At 40.0% G+C, this 16,285-nt stretch overlaps 7 protein-coding genes across 7 annotated transcripts; 2 read left to right on the top strand and 5 right to left on the bottom strand.

Moving 5' to 3' along the window:
• Positions 1 to 302: 302 nt before the first annotated feature.
• SS1G_10359 (hypothetical protein) lies at positions 303 to 671 on the bottom strand (the record flags this gene model as incomplete). The annotated part of the gene is made up of 1 exon (XM_001588761.1): positions 303 to 671. The coding sequence occupies one exon, from the start codon at positions 669 to 671 to the stop codon at positions 303 to 305; it is 369 nt and encodes a 122-aa protein (XP_001588811.1).
• A 549-nt stretch (positions 672 to 1,220) lies between these two features.
• On the bottom strand, positions 1,221 to 1,554 carry SS1G_10358 (hypothetical protein; the record flags this gene model as incomplete). The annotated part of the gene is made up of 2 exons (XM_001588760.1): positions 1,221 to 1,456; positions 1,506 to 1,554. The coding sequence occupies 2 exons, from the start codon at positions 1,552 to 1,554 to the stop codon at positions 1,221 to 1,223; spliced, it is 285 nt and encodes a 94-aa protein (XP_001588810.1).
• Positions 1,555 to 1,831: 277 nt separating this feature from the next.
• SS1G_10357 (predicted protein) lies at positions 1,832 to 2,092 on the top strand (the record flags this gene model as incomplete). Its single annotated transcript, XM_001588759.1, has 2 exons — positions 1,832 to 1,927; positions 2,036 to 2,092. The coding sequence occupies 2 exons, from the start codon at positions 1,832 to 1,834 to the stop codon at positions 2,090 to 2,092; spliced, it is 153 nt and encodes a 50-aa protein (XP_001588809.1).
• Positions 2,093 to 3,624: 1,532 nt separating this feature from the next.
• On the bottom strand, positions 3,625 to 4,871 carry SS1G_10356 (predicted protein; the record flags this gene model as incomplete). The annotated part of the gene is made up of 4 exons (XM_001588758.1): positions 3,625 to 3,706; positions 3,817 to 3,912; positions 4,069 to 4,355; positions 4,851 to 4,871. 4 exons carry the CDS (start codon positions 4,869 to 4,871, stop codon positions 3,625 to 3,627), a joined length of 486 nt encoding a protein of 161 aa, XP_001588808.1.
• Positions 4,872 to 6,387: 1,516 nt separating this feature from the next.
• SS1G_10355 (hypothetical protein) lies at positions 6,388 to 8,116 on the bottom strand (the record flags this gene model as incomplete). Its single annotated transcript, XM_001588757.1, has 5 exons — positions 6,388 to 6,397; positions 6,530 to 6,908; positions 7,191 to 7,305; positions 7,666 to 7,884; positions 7,943 to 8,116. The coding sequence occupies 5 exons, from the start codon at positions 8,114 to 8,116 to the stop codon at positions 6,388 to 6,390; spliced, it is 897 nt and encodes a 298-aa protein (XP_001588807.1).
• A 2,752-nt stretch (positions 8,117 to 10,868) lies between these two features.
• SS1G_10354 (predicted protein) lies at positions 10,869 to 11,093 on the top strand (the record flags this gene model as incomplete). The annotated part of the gene is made up of 2 exons (XM_001588756.1): positions 10,869 to 10,927; positions 10,985 to 11,093. 2 exons carry the CDS (start codon positions 10,869 to 10,871, stop codon positions 11,091 to 11,093), a joined length of 168 nt encoding a protein of 55 aa, XP_001588806.1.
• Positions 11,094 to 11,833: 740 nt separating this feature from the next.
• On the bottom strand, positions 11,834 to 13,308 carry SS1G_10353 (hypothetical protein; the record flags this gene model as incomplete). The annotated part of the gene is made up of 3 exons (XM_001588755.1): positions 11,834 to 12,416; positions 12,467 to 13,127; positions 13,179 to 13,308. The coding sequence occupies 3 exons, from the start codon at positions 13,306 to 13,308 to the stop codon at positions 11,834 to 11,836; spliced, it is 1,374 nt and encodes a 457-aa protein (XP_001588805.1).
• Between the last annotated feature and the right edge of the window lie 2,977 nt (positions 13,309 to 16,285).

The raw sequence follows: 16,285 nt of genomic DNA, 5'->3' as shown, positions 1-16,285 counted from the left end.
TAAAAAAAAAAAATCAAGAACACTTGACTCCGTAAACATTGAAAAGAAAATATACACTTCTGCTGGTAAATATTGAATCACAATTAGCCTCTCCAATGACTTCAATAAGAACGTATTTAACATACCACCGTGCTCAACATACCACCGTGCTTAACAAGTTTCCTCAATTTCTTCACCATCTTGATTTCGATAATCGAAGCACCTTCAACTTTTTACCGTGAATCATGTGAAGCTTGTGACATAAAACTCGGGAGAACTGCCTGGGTATTCGCTAATTGTCATAATACTCCAGTCCCAATGTATCATGAAGGTAAACCCCGTTTGCGCCTCGACATCTCATAACCCTCTCTAACCTTCTCTTTGTCTATTTTAAAGCCAAATCTACACCTGACCAGCCATGAAAATAGCATGGCCAACACATTGAACCATATAATCCACATCCAATCCTTGAATCCAAAGCCAACTTTGTTCGAATCCGCAGAATCATATTCTTCACATACTTTCAGATATGTCTTTGGATCATCAGTAATAACTCCATCCACCTCTTTCTTGATACACCATCTCATCCACTGCTCTTCATTAACAGTCCATACTAACATGGATCGTTTTGCAACTCTAGAATCAGCCATAAATTTAGTACCACCAGGCCCGGCTAAAATCTGCCGTAGCATGTTGAAGTTTATATTAGGTACCGATAGAAACTCTCTCGCATACGCTATGGAGAATCCGATGTGCGTTATGGGGAAATCAGGCAGGTAAATTGCGCAAAGAGGAAGGTACTTGGCCTAAGATGGTTGTTTGTCAGTAAATCATAGAACGATAATCGATGTAAAAGAAATTTGTGTGAGAAGCAAATAACGTACTGCCCAGCAGCCTAATAAAATTCTCTGGTTCCAAGGTTTCGTTGGTTTCACCTCTTCAATGGTCGAAGCGATTAAACTCATTATTTCATCTGCATTATTGTCAAGCTTTTTGCTCTCGTCAACTCGATGTCTTTTCAAAACAACATGGCACATGGTAAAGGTACCTTGATGTCTAACAATATCCATATGTCTTCTAGTCCAGGTGTAGTGAGGTATTCTAAAAGATCTCTAAGGCGGGGCATCGGTTCGTGGGGCGCCTGGAGGGTGCGAAGTGTAGATACGTATGGCCAGTCGCAATCTATGACTTTTTTGTCTTCTCCAAAACATCTCTTAAGGCTTGGATCCTTGAGGAGCGCGTCAGCCATCGTTCTCGCCGGGAATGTACTTCTTAAGGTTACAACACACATGTGAAATAACCAAAACTCCGTCCTTGGTGATGTGCAAGTCGGTTTCTATCGCATGCGCTCCTACTTCAACAGCACCTCTAAATGCGCCCATGGTATTCTCTGGATTCGCAGCTTTGTATCCTCGATGCGCAATGGCTTGCGGGAATATCCGACCTCGCCGATCCGGTTTGGCTAATGTGAAAGTTGCTGGAGTAATATTAGCCATGATTCTGACGAGTCTCTAGTGAAAACTCACAATGAGGGACCTCCATTTTCTCTTGCAGTAAAGGTTCTGACTCTGCCATTACAATTCCGGGAAAAAGTTGGTCGCGATATATATATAATTTGCGAGATAAATGGCAAAAGCTGCTAACCGCGGGCCGCTTCGATCAATGTATGAAGTCGGAAACCTTGATCCTGGAGGAAGCTAGGAGACGTGCTTGAATTCCGACAGCCAATGTAAATGGAGGTATATATGGATGTATATACGAACTCCACAAGACTATCACTTATTGAGTAATTATTTCCTTTGGCACACATCCAGAATGAATTGTTTGTTGATGATGTTATAAGCAGTTCAAAATGCTTTCATTTTTCCAAACGCCAGAACTGCACTGGGTTGACGGAGCAGCTGTGTCCAAAGAAGAAAGCTCGGAGTTCTGTTTGAGGCAGCAGCTAGTCCTACAATTGATCATAAAAACCTAAATACAGGATAAGATCTGCAGATATAGCTGCAGGCACGGAAGCCGTATATACATATGTTGTTGACTTGTCTGATCGCGATAGGTGAAGGATGAAATCCGAATGATCCAGTCAATGTGTAGCGCGGCTCCAAACTTCTAAGGGAAGTAAAAGTAAGCAAGCAAAAGAATATATCGAGCTTCAATTGTTTCTGGGGTTCGTATGTGACGTGGGATAGCGTCGCATGTCGAAATTATTACCGGCATCATTGAGGGTTGGGCGCAAGGGAGTTCGGTTTTGAATACTACTAATGACCTCGGAAGAGTTCACAATGTGACGTACTACGGTCCTACTTTGTTCGTATCTGAAGAATAAAATTATGCAAGATATATGTAAGATGGTAAGTGATATGCAAGGGATATGCAAAGTATATGCAAAATACATGCAAATTATGTGAGACTTTCTTCCTCATTCATTTAACTCAATCAACGTCTCAATAAATCAATGGTTGTAATTCTAGGTAGCCAATTTATATTTAAATTGTTGCTTCATGTTTTCTTCAAGAAATAATTAAAGGCCAACCAACAGCTTCAACACCTTACCACTTTAAGCTAAGCGTCACCTTATCGAAAGCGATAAGCTTAAATGATTTCTGCAACTTCGACCCAACACTCAATCCGTCACTCTCACACCGTAAACATCTTTAAATTTCTATCTTATATTACCTACTACATTACACATTACCAACTACCTTTACTACCTACAATCCATATAATTATTGTATCTTCACCCATTTCCTGTAACTGTAAGTTTCTCAACCTTCCTCTCACAACTTAACATCCCTAATTTTAAATTGGGAACTCATATGGCTCTGTTGAAGTTTCATCAGATATTTTGAAACCAGCCTTATGCATGAAGTTTGATTGCCAAGGGATCGTCAAACTAGTCTCTTGTCTCCGACTATGTCAAGATGTCACTTCAATCTTATCTAAATGGAAGAAAGAATATTTGCCACGTTCATGGGGAAAGATTCATATCACTGATCAAATAGGTTCTGGTAGAAGGTAACTTAGCCATGTATACTTTGATACTCAGGAAAGGCCCCCGAGCCAACATCCATCATCATTCTGATGTTTGCTCATCGATCCGTTCCTTTACAAGCTTTCATTGAACTTTCATTAGAGTGTTGAATTCTCTACTATCCATACTTGCGATCCGGTTCAGTACATGCTTGAAAACAGAACCTTTAATTGCGTGGCAACAAGTTCGTTATCACGTTTCTGAGGCCTCTCTCAATAACCATATTTAACTCCACCTCTTCGCATTCGAAAAAAGGACCGGCATTTTCCCCCTATCTTCAGGGACATAACCACCTTTTGTGCCTGCAGTTGTTTTTCGTTCTTGGATTTCCAAAAGTCTCGGTTGCTTTTGTGGACTTCGCACCAGATTGATGCTAAGGTTCGGAACCATTTTGATTTCATCGGATAGAGAAGATTCTGCTTGAATATACACAGCATTTACTTGGGAACTGATGTACTAACTATTCGACATTTCCAGGCTCTCAATTTTAGGGTTATTGGAAGGGTTCACCTGTTCAATTGAAGCAGATTTTTAATACTCACCAATCCCACTAGACCCAGTGCAGCTTATCTGACCATAGTCTGGATTAGTAACTTTCTGTTTAGTGCAAAAATTCATGGAAATTTTCTTGTTACCAAACCAATTTTCTCATTTGAGACACGCTTTGCAAACCATGGTTGTTGGTTAGCCGATAGTCTAGTGTAGTAGCTCTATTAGATCTTTGTTCTGCACTGTTTCTAGAGGTTTTCCTGGATGTAAACGCCGTCTTACACTTTCCACAACTTGAGGGATTTGGCTTTGCTGACCTCGGTTCCAACATGCCAGCCGTAGAGGTGTTGTGGATATTCTCATTTTCCGCGTGAGGAGCTGTACCTCCTTCCAACCCAGGGGATATGGCGTCTCTAACTTTGGAAGCTATGTCTTATTCAGCATTCAGCCTCGTTGATATGCTTTAAGAGCGTCGACTCTTCAAAAATCTGGCAATTGTTGCCACACTGGTGACATCAATTTTTTTCGTCTAGAATTTCTCCCAAAATAACAGTCAAGACCATTATTACTGCACTTTGGGGATAACTTTTCTTCTCCCGCACATCCGCTTCTTGTTAGATGAAGTTGCTTGGTTGACCATAGCATCCGCAAGATCGCTCCTTTCCGAGGAGAATTCTACTTCGTGAACATACAAAGGCTTGTTTTCAAGCTTCGCAAATCGACATTTCTCTGGCTTTTCCCGCGCAGCAAGACTTTCAACAGCTGGTATAGCGTTAACTACTGGCGTTCCTGGTGGATATACAGCATATTCATAATGTTGCTCAGTGGCAACAGTGCAGGTCTGGAAAGCCAATGCCTTTTTTTACAACGTTTCAACTTTGCCTTTTACATGTACCCTTATATTTTACTATTGAGAACCTCTCGCGGATAATGTGGAATTCTGCAAAGTGAAACAAGAGCTCTAAAAAAACGCATCCCAAGGCTTTATGTTTGCTCACACAGATCCTACTCCAAAAAGGATCTCTAATATATTAATGTGGCTCTCCAGCGCTAATCTGCGAGCGTATTTTCGGTCACCTTTAGAGTAAAATATGTGGCGACAAGCGGAGAAAGGTTCAAGAATGCCTTTTCCTAACATCGCTTAAATTTACGCTCTAGATGGTGGTTTTCTTTAAATCCTAAGAAGACTATCGTAAAAATTGCTGCTGCCAATGCAAGACCACGAAGAAAAGCTGTGGATCCAAATCCTTTCTTTACCTTCCAAGGCGCAGATCCGATCCGAGGCCATAAAACAGATGAAAAAGACGTTGGAGGTCAACGCTGTATCCTCGATATCCAGAGTGTGACGTACACTCTTATCGTTCTTGTGCATTATTGAATCCGAGTCCAGCTTCACTGCCTCCATGGATCCATTGATCTGCTTAAGGCTGAGATTAGATGTTGATAACGGCCTTCCGAATTACTCAATGATTCGTCATACGAGGTTTCGGCACTGCATTCCAAGTGAATGGGTGGAAGATAGGTTCGGTTGGTGCTCGGCAGAGGCGACTTTTCAGTGTTTTACCGTGCATACGGCGGCATTACGAACGCTTAACGGCAGCATATTGGTTGTCACACGATTTTTCGGGCCTGTGCTATAAATTACTCTGGGCCAATGCACTATGCCCGACCAGTATATGATGAAAGGTTCATTTGATAGTCTGTTCTCACAGCCTATAGAGTCAGTTAATTCAAGTCAGAAATTTGGTTCTGAACCTAGCTGTTGCCTGAAAATGGAAGAATCGCATCGCAACAGCATGCTGATTTTTTGCAAAGGCCGTATGATCAAATGAAAAACCAGGTTGACAGGAAGTGGCAATTCACAAAATAGACATACCTGCACATTGCACGGAAATTCACTAAGACTGAATAGAGCGCTCTCTGTAAACACTCCATTCAGATGTCACTCTGCAAGACCTGATGCTTGCTAAAAAAAAAAAAAACTAAAAAAAACTGTTGTCTCAACTAGTTGCATGCAGCACACTAAATGGATACATACGGGAAAGAAACTTATATCGTCATGACGCGTGTTGCTGGTCTGCAGCTCCGACTTGTTTATCACTTGATGTCTTGTAAGTCTAGTATCCTCCTTTTGGACCATCCTTCAATATCAAAAATCATTATTTTTATATATTAATAATCTTATAATTAATAAATTTTAAATTGTAAATTTATTACTTTTATAATAATAAATTCTAAAAGTTTTTGATTTTTTTTGATTTTTTTGATCGAGATATTGAAAGTCAAAAAATTACAATTTTTAGTTTGTATAAAATTTATATATAAATTTTAAAAATTTTGAAAAGATTTTTCAATAAAAAATTCATGATTAAACATTTTTAAAGGTTTTTGAATTAAAGTTTATCAAATAGATCAAATTATTTGGAAAAATAACAAAACAAATTCATGATTTAAAATTTATCAAATTATATTGATTTATTGTTAAAAGGAATGACCTCACACAGGGAATAGTGGGAAGCTGATAGGGCAGAACTGAGGCTATATTGGCCTTTTATATGAATCACCCTTTTTCTTAGTTCTACGGAAGTGCGAAGCTCTCCTACAGAGAGCTTCTCAATCTAGTCTGTTACGAGGTTTGCCGTCTAGATCACGTGGAAGTGCTCTAGGCTCTCGAGGTGGTTTATAACTAGGCGTCAAGCAGGGACTTAAAGTAATGACAATAATGCAATTCGTAACTAATAGTAGAGTATACTAAATGATTGATCTTGAGCACGAAGCTCTATACAAAGGAAATCCATCTTGATTATATAGACCATCGTGGCATGCGTCCCAGTGCTCCCAGTTGTCCCAGTTGTACTGGGACAGCTGAGCCTACTGGGATCCTCATATCACATGATGCTAATCACGTGATGTTAGGTATGTGAGATCCGTCGTAACATAGTCCTAATAGGACTAGTGCCCTGTGCACGTGCTACGCAGGAACCATTCACTTTAACAGTATATTATATTATTCAAAATATAGGATCATACCTCCATCGTCTCTCCTCCATCTCAAGAATCTCATCATATTGATTTCCAAATATCCTTCGCCACAAGGACATCTCATATTTACAGCCCCAAGATCCAAAGCCCGCATGTGTGAATTCCCAATATTCGGGCTTGAAATCAGCACATTCCCAATCAATAATACCACAAAATCGCCCTTGATCCACTAATAAATTGGAATAATGGAAATCGGAATGTGTGAAGACTGATTGGTGGCCATTAGGTATCTTTTCTTCTCCGCCGTAGATTTCTGCTAGTGTTTGACCGCCACCTACCTCGCTGTACATGTATGCGTTGAGTTCGAGCTCGTGGTTGAAGGGACCGCCTGTTCGGTTGGGTGTGAGATGGTCATATATAAGCTCGCCTAGGGTATCAGAGAAAAGGCAAGAGGTGTAGGTGGTGCGTGGAATCCTCCTCATTTGTGAGACGCATTCTCTCACTTTCATCTATAAATTGATTTCTTTCCGCATATGACATTAAGTGGAACGAGTCTCGAAAATTTTCACCTCGTAATCGTGTCATAACTAAGTAGCTAAGACCCTGACTTGAATCTTGGACAACATCGACATTACGAGGAGCTGGGATTGAAGTATATCGTTCGACCATATTGAGGGCGTTTGATTCATTCCAGGAGGTACCTGCTTACGTCTCTTTGATATAAAGTCCAAAAGGGACTCGTTGAACCCATTGTACTTCCTCGGGTCCACATAACCTTTCTCCAATGGTCCATAAGTAACGATAGTAGCGCAATCGTACAGAGGCTGGTATCCACAACCATAAACTGTGGAAAGCTCTTTTGAAAATTGAGATAGGGAACCTGAATAGTTTCTGCAGAATGCTAATAGTTGGCTTAGGCCAACCATCGTTGATCTTATCCTCAATGCTGAAAAGATGGAGTGCAGAACTGAAACGGCGGTGGATATCGAAGAGAAAATCGCTCGGCAAAGGAACATCTTTAGGATTTGTTGTAGATATACTAAAGGCCTCGGATTGAGACCCTGAAAAGGGAAGCCCATTTCCAAAGTAGAGGTTCCTAGGGTGCTCCGGGTACTTTCCCTTTACCCGATACTATGACCATGTTCAACTCATACTGCCAATTTTCTCACAATAATATGACTCACCATCTCTGTTTGTGAAGCCTCGGCATCTGAGCTATTTAATTGATCAATTCTTCGTACTTCAATGTGATCAGCACGGAAAGCCTTATGCACAATCGGCGAAAGTAACCAAATGTTTCGTAAAAAGATTGCATTGTCTTCAACGCTATCAGAAAGCAATTTTCTCAGTCGATGAACATGAGATGTAGAAATAAAGGCTTCTAAAACAGAAATCAAGTGTCCCTATACTTGGTTTATCAGATCATCTCTCCTTCATAGAGTTAGTCACAAAAGAGCTTACCCCCTCAGCGGTCTCGATATCTCGAAGCATCGATGGAGGAATCACATGAGCGGACTCAACATGTTGAGGCGCTGGTCTCGTACCACTTGCTTGTGACATAGTCATGGTACAATATGGGCCATCTCTATCCCGAACCAAAGTTTCAAGGTGCTTAGGAACGGAGTCGACAACCATCACTGTAGATCATCAGCATGGTCAGTCCAAGTGGGAATTGGATATTGTACTAACGCAGACTCGCCAACTTTCTACAGTCCCTTTTGAATTGACGCAGGCTGTTTTCTGCATCGTTAATTTTTTGATCAATTATTGATTGAATATATTGTGCGGCAACTTCAGGCTCGACTGCTTGTTCGATGAAATGCTTTAGGAGTGAATGTTCAGTTGGTCACAGATCTGCAGAAGAGATTGCGTCGATGACAGAATCGACAGTAGCCATACGTTCAGATGAACAGAAGAATAAGTAACACAAACTCTGGGCGCGAAATAGAAAAGCGAAAAATTAAATTTATGATGTTGGATAATGTTGGTATTTTGTGAGAGTTGTATGTTGGAATTAGATTTATTTTAGAAGTCGTCTATGCTAGTCCGTTGGCCAGTGCACAAGTTATGTGGTGTGAATAGGGCCCTTGGATGGGCTGTATCCCATTGAAATAAGCCCTGGGAATAAGCCCTGGAAACTAGCAAGTCGGCGCCTTGGCAACGAGATAACATACGGAGTACCTAGTAGGTTAGCCATAACCACCCGAGTAGTTCCAATTCACAAACGACTTTTAAAATCATAGGCTATAGTAAAGACTTTCAAACTCGAAAGCTATCACATACTGGATAGTTGCCGTCGATGAAAAGCAATTGTGAAGTAAATTATTAAGATACCCAAGATGAAAACTACTATCATGCAGTACAGGCAGATCTTTGATCATAACTCATTCCACAACGCACAACAACTTCATTTAGCCTGCCTCATCTCTTCTCTATCAACTTCTCTCCAGTCTCGTCTTCGCGTGGCTTCAATTTTCCCATTGATAGCCTTGTTATAAGCATATCTATACTTATTCTTTGTACCACAGTCCTCCATTCATCAAACTGGGCCTCACCCTTTTACCAAGATTATCTCTTCCGCCAAATATATATTAGACGCGGAGATAATCATGTCTTTCACAAGAGAACCAATACCTCTTGAGCCCGCAAGCTTGTATATCACGCTCACTGATATCGGTGGCAAAACCGAGTTTCATTGAGCATTGTATCTTTCGAGAAATCCTGGAAGGAAAATAGGCAGAGGAAATATTTATCATGCTACAAATGAGTCTGCGACGAAAGAATTTATCTGCCAAGGGAGAATTGATTCCAACATCAGCGCATCAGTAAATTTTCCGACGGCGGTGAAGATTGCTATCATCCACCAAGATCTCTAGGATAGTTTGGGAAATGTATTGAGTCCGCTGGACAAGTATCCAGATGGGCAGATAAGTATTGGGCCATACGATAATTTGTTGTACCTAGGTTTTGGGAAGCAGTCACACTACTTGATGATCTTGTATACATCAAGTTAAAGAATGAAAAGCTCAAAGATATGGGTTGCCGAGAGTAACTGGAGAGAGAAGAACAGAACAGAACAGTTGAAAAAAGTGCTTTAGTATCGCTTAATCATAATCATAAATGTTTGTAGGAAATTCTGGGGTGCTGGATGGAGAAGCAATGCAAAGAGCGATGGTGGTGCGTTTGAATCATTAAATTTTGAAATGAGTTAGCCCATCCTCAAACACGGCCTATCAACAACCCATAGCACCAAAAGGCGTCATATCCCACTACTTCATCTCTGTCTTCAATTCCTTCTCATAGTATGGTTGATGAGGAAAGTGTTAAAGTCGTCTTTAGTATGGAAAGGGCCTCCATCCATTATTGGGTATTCGATGATCATTTACCGGATCTCCTAATGTATGACAGATCATGTACTCCGTTAAATTGGGAATCAATCTTATTTGAGCAAAATAGCCAGCCAAATCACCTGCAAGGCAATTACACTCTGCATAAGACATCAAGTGAAAACATATCGGAGCTGCTAACCAGCAACGCCCGTCATAACGATATAAGTTTCATCCCCGTGATTTCCCACATCAACAAAATACAATACTGAAATAAATGTATACTTCTCAAATAATTTAAAAGCACAGGCATTAGGTTCGTTCAGGCAAGAACTTCTACTTCGCTTGACATAAAGCCCAAAAGACACTCAGTTGTAATTCTGACCCACTTAATCTATACATACATATAGCCATATTCCGAATCTCACTAAGTTTTAATATCGATAGCAATATACATATTGCAGAAGATAAACAAAACCATAAGCTATGAAATAACCGCCTCATAATCATTAGAGGGAATAGAAAATCCAACAGTAGCCCAAGCGACGAGGCTTTAACTAACCTTTAGTAATCTTGTCGTCGACATAAAAACGATGTATACGTATACGTAATGCAGCGACGAATCGAGAATGAATTTCAAGAAAGATACAGTAAGTACTTGGCAAAGGAACTCATCTCACATCGAATGTGGATATTCGCATAAACAATAAATTATCTCGCCATTCTTTTCCATTTAATCTCCAAGGTAAAAATCAAACTAGTCTTCGAATTTGGGAAAAAGCTTATAGGCCGTACGATTTAATACGTTTCAATAAAAAACTAGGGTTTAAACATTTGCCAGTATTGCTACTCACTATTTCCTCTTCTTCAACTCGCTCCACAGTCTTGAAAGTTTGCAATGTCATTGAAACATGATCTCCACGGAAAAACTTATGCATATTGGGTGTGAGAAGCCATAAAATATTAATTTTGAGATATAATTATATATAATTAGATTTCATCATTTTTCACTTCGCTTGAAAGGTGAGGACGCAGCTTTGCGACATAAGAAGGTATCAAAAATGCCTCTAAGAATCGAAGGTGTCCCTATTCGTTGTCACTTGGTAACTGGCAGATTATAGTATGAGATAGTAATTGCAGCTCACTTTCTTTGCTAATTCAATATCATTAAGCATAGTGGGTGGGATCACGTGAGATGGTTCCATCGACATAATCGAGTCCTTGTCTTGTGTCGCATATTGGTCAAGGAACAGCGGGGACCATCTCACTTATGGAGTAGTCCATAGTAGTGCTTAGGTATTGGATCGAAAGCAGTCACTAGATATTATTAGGCTGATCAAACTGGACAGGCAATTGTCCTCAGTTGGGGGGGCACTTACACCTCTCCGCAAGCTTTCTCCAACCCAGTAAGGAAGAATCAAATGAGCTGAGGCTCAACATCTTGGTTAAGATTCAATGTAGAAGTCAAGTAACTTGCAGCGGATTCGAATCTACTGCTCGTTCAATAGAGTACTTAAAAAGCAAATGCTTATTCGGGGATAGGTCGTTCTATCATATTATTGTAAGTGTATATGGCCAGTAGCTATTTAGTGAGATCGGAGATATATAGATAGATGAATCTTCGAGGCATGGACCAAGAATGATATTGTATATCTGTTACTCACATATATCTTGTAAAGTAATGACTCAGGAGGTAAAATTATAAGAATTGAATTTGAATACAAAAAAAGAAACAAATCTTTTGTATGATATACTTTTACATAAATCAAGAAAGAAATCAAAGGAAAATGAATAAAGAGAAACAGAGATATATAACTTTTAAAATCTGATTTATATTTTCATCCTATCCCGTCCATCCATCAAAACAAGAATAAAGGTATCATACCACCTCCATTGTCCATATGCATCATCTCTCAATTTATTGACTTCTCTAGACTTAATTCTTGATATGAAACATACAATCCAATTCATGTTCCCCACAATCAATCCATGACAACCATTAAATTATACAACCCATTCACTTAATCTACAAAAGTGCTGCACCAACAAAAGTCAAACTAGCGATCAATGCACCAATAACCATTGGTGCCTTATCCATTGGAGTCAATGCGTTTCCTGCACTAGCCTTGGAGGTACTGGTAGCACTGCTCGTGCTTCCAGTTGCAACAGCTGTAACTGATCCGGATCCAGCAGAGGCAGTTCCGGTAGAAGTTCCTCCAGCGTTTTGGGATCCCTTACCGGTTAATCCTGCACCAGCGCCAGCACCGGTCTTCATGAGAGCTGCAGCACCAGATGGGATAGCCGGGAGAGCATTGCTGGTAACGTTCCAGGTAGAAGATTGAGCTGGGCAATCAGAGGCTTTGTTGGTAGAGCTGTATCCACCATCTCCAGATGGGTTGGTGGTTCCTTCGAAAGCGGCCTTGAGAGCGGTGAAATCAGGTCCTTCAGTGACAGAACCACCATTGATGGTTACGAGACCGTACTTAGATCCTTCCTCAGAGTACTCATAGACGAGACCACCAGAGTAAACGGCAGTCATATCAGTGCTGTAAAGAGACTTGACTTCCTCGAATTTACGGGTGTTGATGTTGCAACCATATTCGGAAAGGCTATAACTTATTAGTTGAAGTATTTCATACCAGGGCGAAAATCAACTTACAAGATAGGAATTCCGTAATCGGTGAAATTCTTAACCTTTTGATCCCATCCAGAAATAGTGAATGAAGATGGATCACACCAAGAGTAATCGTTGAAAGCGAAGAAATCACTGCGCTCGTCATCGGTACCGCAGTTCATGTATTGAGCCATCTCCAAACGGTTAGAGTCAACATCAGCTGCGGAATATCCGACTGGGATTGAACGATATCCACGGCTTCCGATATATTGTCTCATATCACGAGTAACTGCCTTAACGTATGGGGCAGCACTAGTTGTGCTATCATCATTGATAACTTCGTTTCCGGAGAAGAATGCCAAGGTGTTTGTGTAATTGGCAAAGGCATCAATGGTAGCAAAGATGTTTTGAAGGTAAACGGAGTTGTAAGAAGGTGCCGGGGTAGCACGGTTGAGCGAGTACAATGGTGTGTTGACATCGAGAACCAAGTAAATTCCTGCGGCAGCCAAAGCGTTCATGCAATCATCGTGGTTGGCAGTGTTGTCAACGGAGTAAACACGAACAGTGTTGATTCCAAGCTCCTTGAACTTTGCAATATCACGCCTGCAAGTGTCTTTGTCGGCGATAGGGTCGACGATTTTGGAAGATCCTCCTGGTTGATAATCGACTCCACGGATATAAAATCTGTTGTCGCCGATGAAGAAAGCTATGGTAGATTAGCAATTGTTAAAGCATCCATCGATTTAAATTATCATACCATTTCCCTTGGTGGAAACAGCAGGAAGAGATGTAGATGAGGCTCTTGCTGCCAAATTGCCAACTGGAGATGGAGTAGCCAAAGCAGAACCTGCAACAGCCAAAACGGCAATTGAGTTGAAAGTCTTCATTTTGAATTTGATTGTCTGGTTGATTCGATTTCAGAATTCAGAGATACGAAAGAAGCTGATGGTAGTAGAAATCGTGGATCCAAAGGAAAAAAGAGGTACAAGTGTAAAAGATTTGGTGGAAGTCCCGAAGTGAGTGAGAGACGATTCAAGAAGGATCTAATTAGAAGTATGTTAATAAATGGCAACTACAACGAATGAGAGTGCCAAAGAAATCTGTCAAAAAGTAAATGGAGAAGTTTTGGATATGGAGAAGAAGTTTTGATTTAATAGAAAGGAAGAAGAGAGGAAGAGGAAGAGGAAGAGGAAGAGGAAGAGAGGAGAAGTGGATAAAAAAGGGATGCGTCCAGATTATCTGCAATAATCGCCAAGACGACTAATTGCTGTAACAGAAGGTCAATCCATGCCTTCTCGTTCCAATTCGAACGCCATGCCGCCCATGATTTTTGGTAGACTAATCCAATTCGGGTATAGATCTTTGAGGATAATCAGGAGTTTAATCTTGGCAATCAAGGTTTTAGAGTTTTAGAGTTATTTAAATGGGTCTAGTCACTTTAAGACGAACCAGGATTGATAACAACAAACGATTAATTGATTCAAGCCACATTGATTTGGTTGGTGGGAGGCTGTTTGGCTAGGAAGAGAGCTTCGGGAAAGGCTCGTGTTGAGTTTTATTTTAAGAGATCGGTGTCTTGCATTTCTTTCCTTACGAGGAGTAGTCAGTTTAAAGTGAAGCTTGGAAATTGAATTGAAATAAGTTTATTTATTTATTTTATTCAATCTTTTCTCATTTGTTGCATAAACACTGCCTCAATATTCAATCTTGAATTGAAGCTTAAATCTTAAATGGTTATTGGTGTTTTTCCTTTTAGATTCTTGCTCATCTATCTAGACATCTCTTAAAATAAAATCCAATCAGTCTTCTCATAGCCGTACCTTCGTATTCTCGTGCTCGTGTCATCCATCTAATCAAGTCCGTCCATCAACTTAGTACCAGTCATTAAATCTGTCAAATTCATCAAGTCAATCAAGTCAATCAAGTCAATCAAGTCAATCAAGTCAATCAAGTCAATCAAGTCAATCAAGTCAATCAAGTCACCCCATATCGAACTTTAAAATTCATGACACCATCGAAAATCAACCAAGAGCATGAACATGATCATCATCATCTCATCATCATAACCAAACAAATGACCCAATCAATTCATCAATCAATCAATCTCAAACCCTTCTAATTATAAAACAACTCCATTCCTCATCTCCACTCACTCCACCACCGGTCCACCACTAACCTAACTCCACAATTCCCCAAAAACCCGCGCATCTTCACCAACATCAAACCTCCGTACCAAACAAATTACATGCATTTCTCAAACAACCCTCAATTCAAGATCACGATCATCCCAATATGAAATTATGAACCAAGCCATCCAACATCAACATCAACATCCAACATCCCTCCGTCCTCTATATTCAACCACCAGACCCCAATAGCCAACGACCAATAACCTATTCCTACAGACCCAGAAACCTCCAGTACGACCACATCAAACAAACAAATCACATTATTCATGTAATGTAGACTAGTTCATCCCAAACCACAACCCGGAAACAATCCAAAAGAAACACCAACTACGCCTAGAGCCTAGAGCATATAACATAGCTCCTTATTTCCAAGTACTCCAACAACCTAACCCTATCCCATCCCTGCTCTCTCTCCAGTCTCACAACTCCCGAATCCATATAGATGAATTATGAACTACCAGATTACCTGTACATCTATCTATATACTCGAATACATCCCACAAGAATGAAATTCATTTCAGATATTAATAATTCGGGACATTACATACTCCGTGAATTTCATATATTTCATTCCGATCTTCAATCGGTAGGTAGGAGCAAGAGCCCGTCTACGGAGTATAGGAGATTCCGAGGTTGTGTTGATTACTAGGTAGGAGGTAGGTAGGTAGATAACTAATTACCGATGATTACATGAATTTAATCATATAAGGGGGAATGGTATAGAGGGATGAATATCTTTGTTCTAGAAGTTTGTATATAATACCTAGGTACCTACCAATCTTATCAGATAGATGATACCCAATACGGATAAATGAAAGAAAGAACCTACTTCTCCAAATAAACAGATATATAAAACGCCTTTTTCTTCAATATCATGATTTTATCATTAGCTGCATTGAATCCCCAAATTCCAATTCCAATGCCAAACCCCCAAACCCCCAGGTTACCAAGCCAGCCACAACCACAACTAGTGAGAACCACAGCCACAGCCAGATAACTTGGAACCTTTCCAAAACATAATCGTCAATCCTCAATCCTCAATCCTCATGCCTCCTCGCTCATCCGACTCACGCTTCCTATTCTTACTCTGACTCTTACACTTACCTCTAGGTACTTAACCATCCAATCCAATCACATATAAATATCCCGTTGCCAAACCAATAAAACAAAACATACGAAAAGCTTACGAATATTTAATTCCCCAACATCTTAGCCTCTTGATTTTCCTTGACTTTTCTCTTGGGTTTTTCTTAGGGTTTCTTGGTGTAATATTGATTTTTTTAGGGGGGTATCGACGGGTCAATCTATGAATAAATAAATGAATCATTAGATTAACTATTATTTTTAGTGAAAAGTTCACTACTAATTAGGTACTATCTAGTACCTAATTATCCATTTTTCATCACTTATCATTTTCATTTGTTTGTTCGTTCGTTCATCTACACATTGTATCCTGCGATAATAACGAATCAACTTAACGCTATATTAGTGTCTTTTGTATGGTTTTTGGAAATTAAGAAAGAATATTTCTAATTGATAGGTTTGGAATTTTGTTGTAAGATGTTACGAGGTTTGCCGTCTAGATCACGTGGAAGTGCTCTAGGCTCTCGAGGTGGTTTATAACTAGGCGTCAAGCAAGGACTTAAGTAATGACAAATAATGATATGCAATTCGT

The sequence above is a fragment of the Sclerotinia sclerotiorum genome, genomic scaffold, assembly GCF_000146945.2.
Source record: "Sclerotinia sclerotiorum 1980 UF-70 scaffold_15 genomic scaffold, whole genome shotgun sequence".
Classification (NCBI taxonomy): Eukaryota; Fungi; Ascomycota; class Leotiomycetes; order Helotiales; family Sclerotiniaceae; genus Sclerotinia; species Sclerotinia sclerotiorum.
Note: the sequence above shows the minus strand (reverse complement) of the source record. Positions and strands in the feature narration are given on the sequence as shown.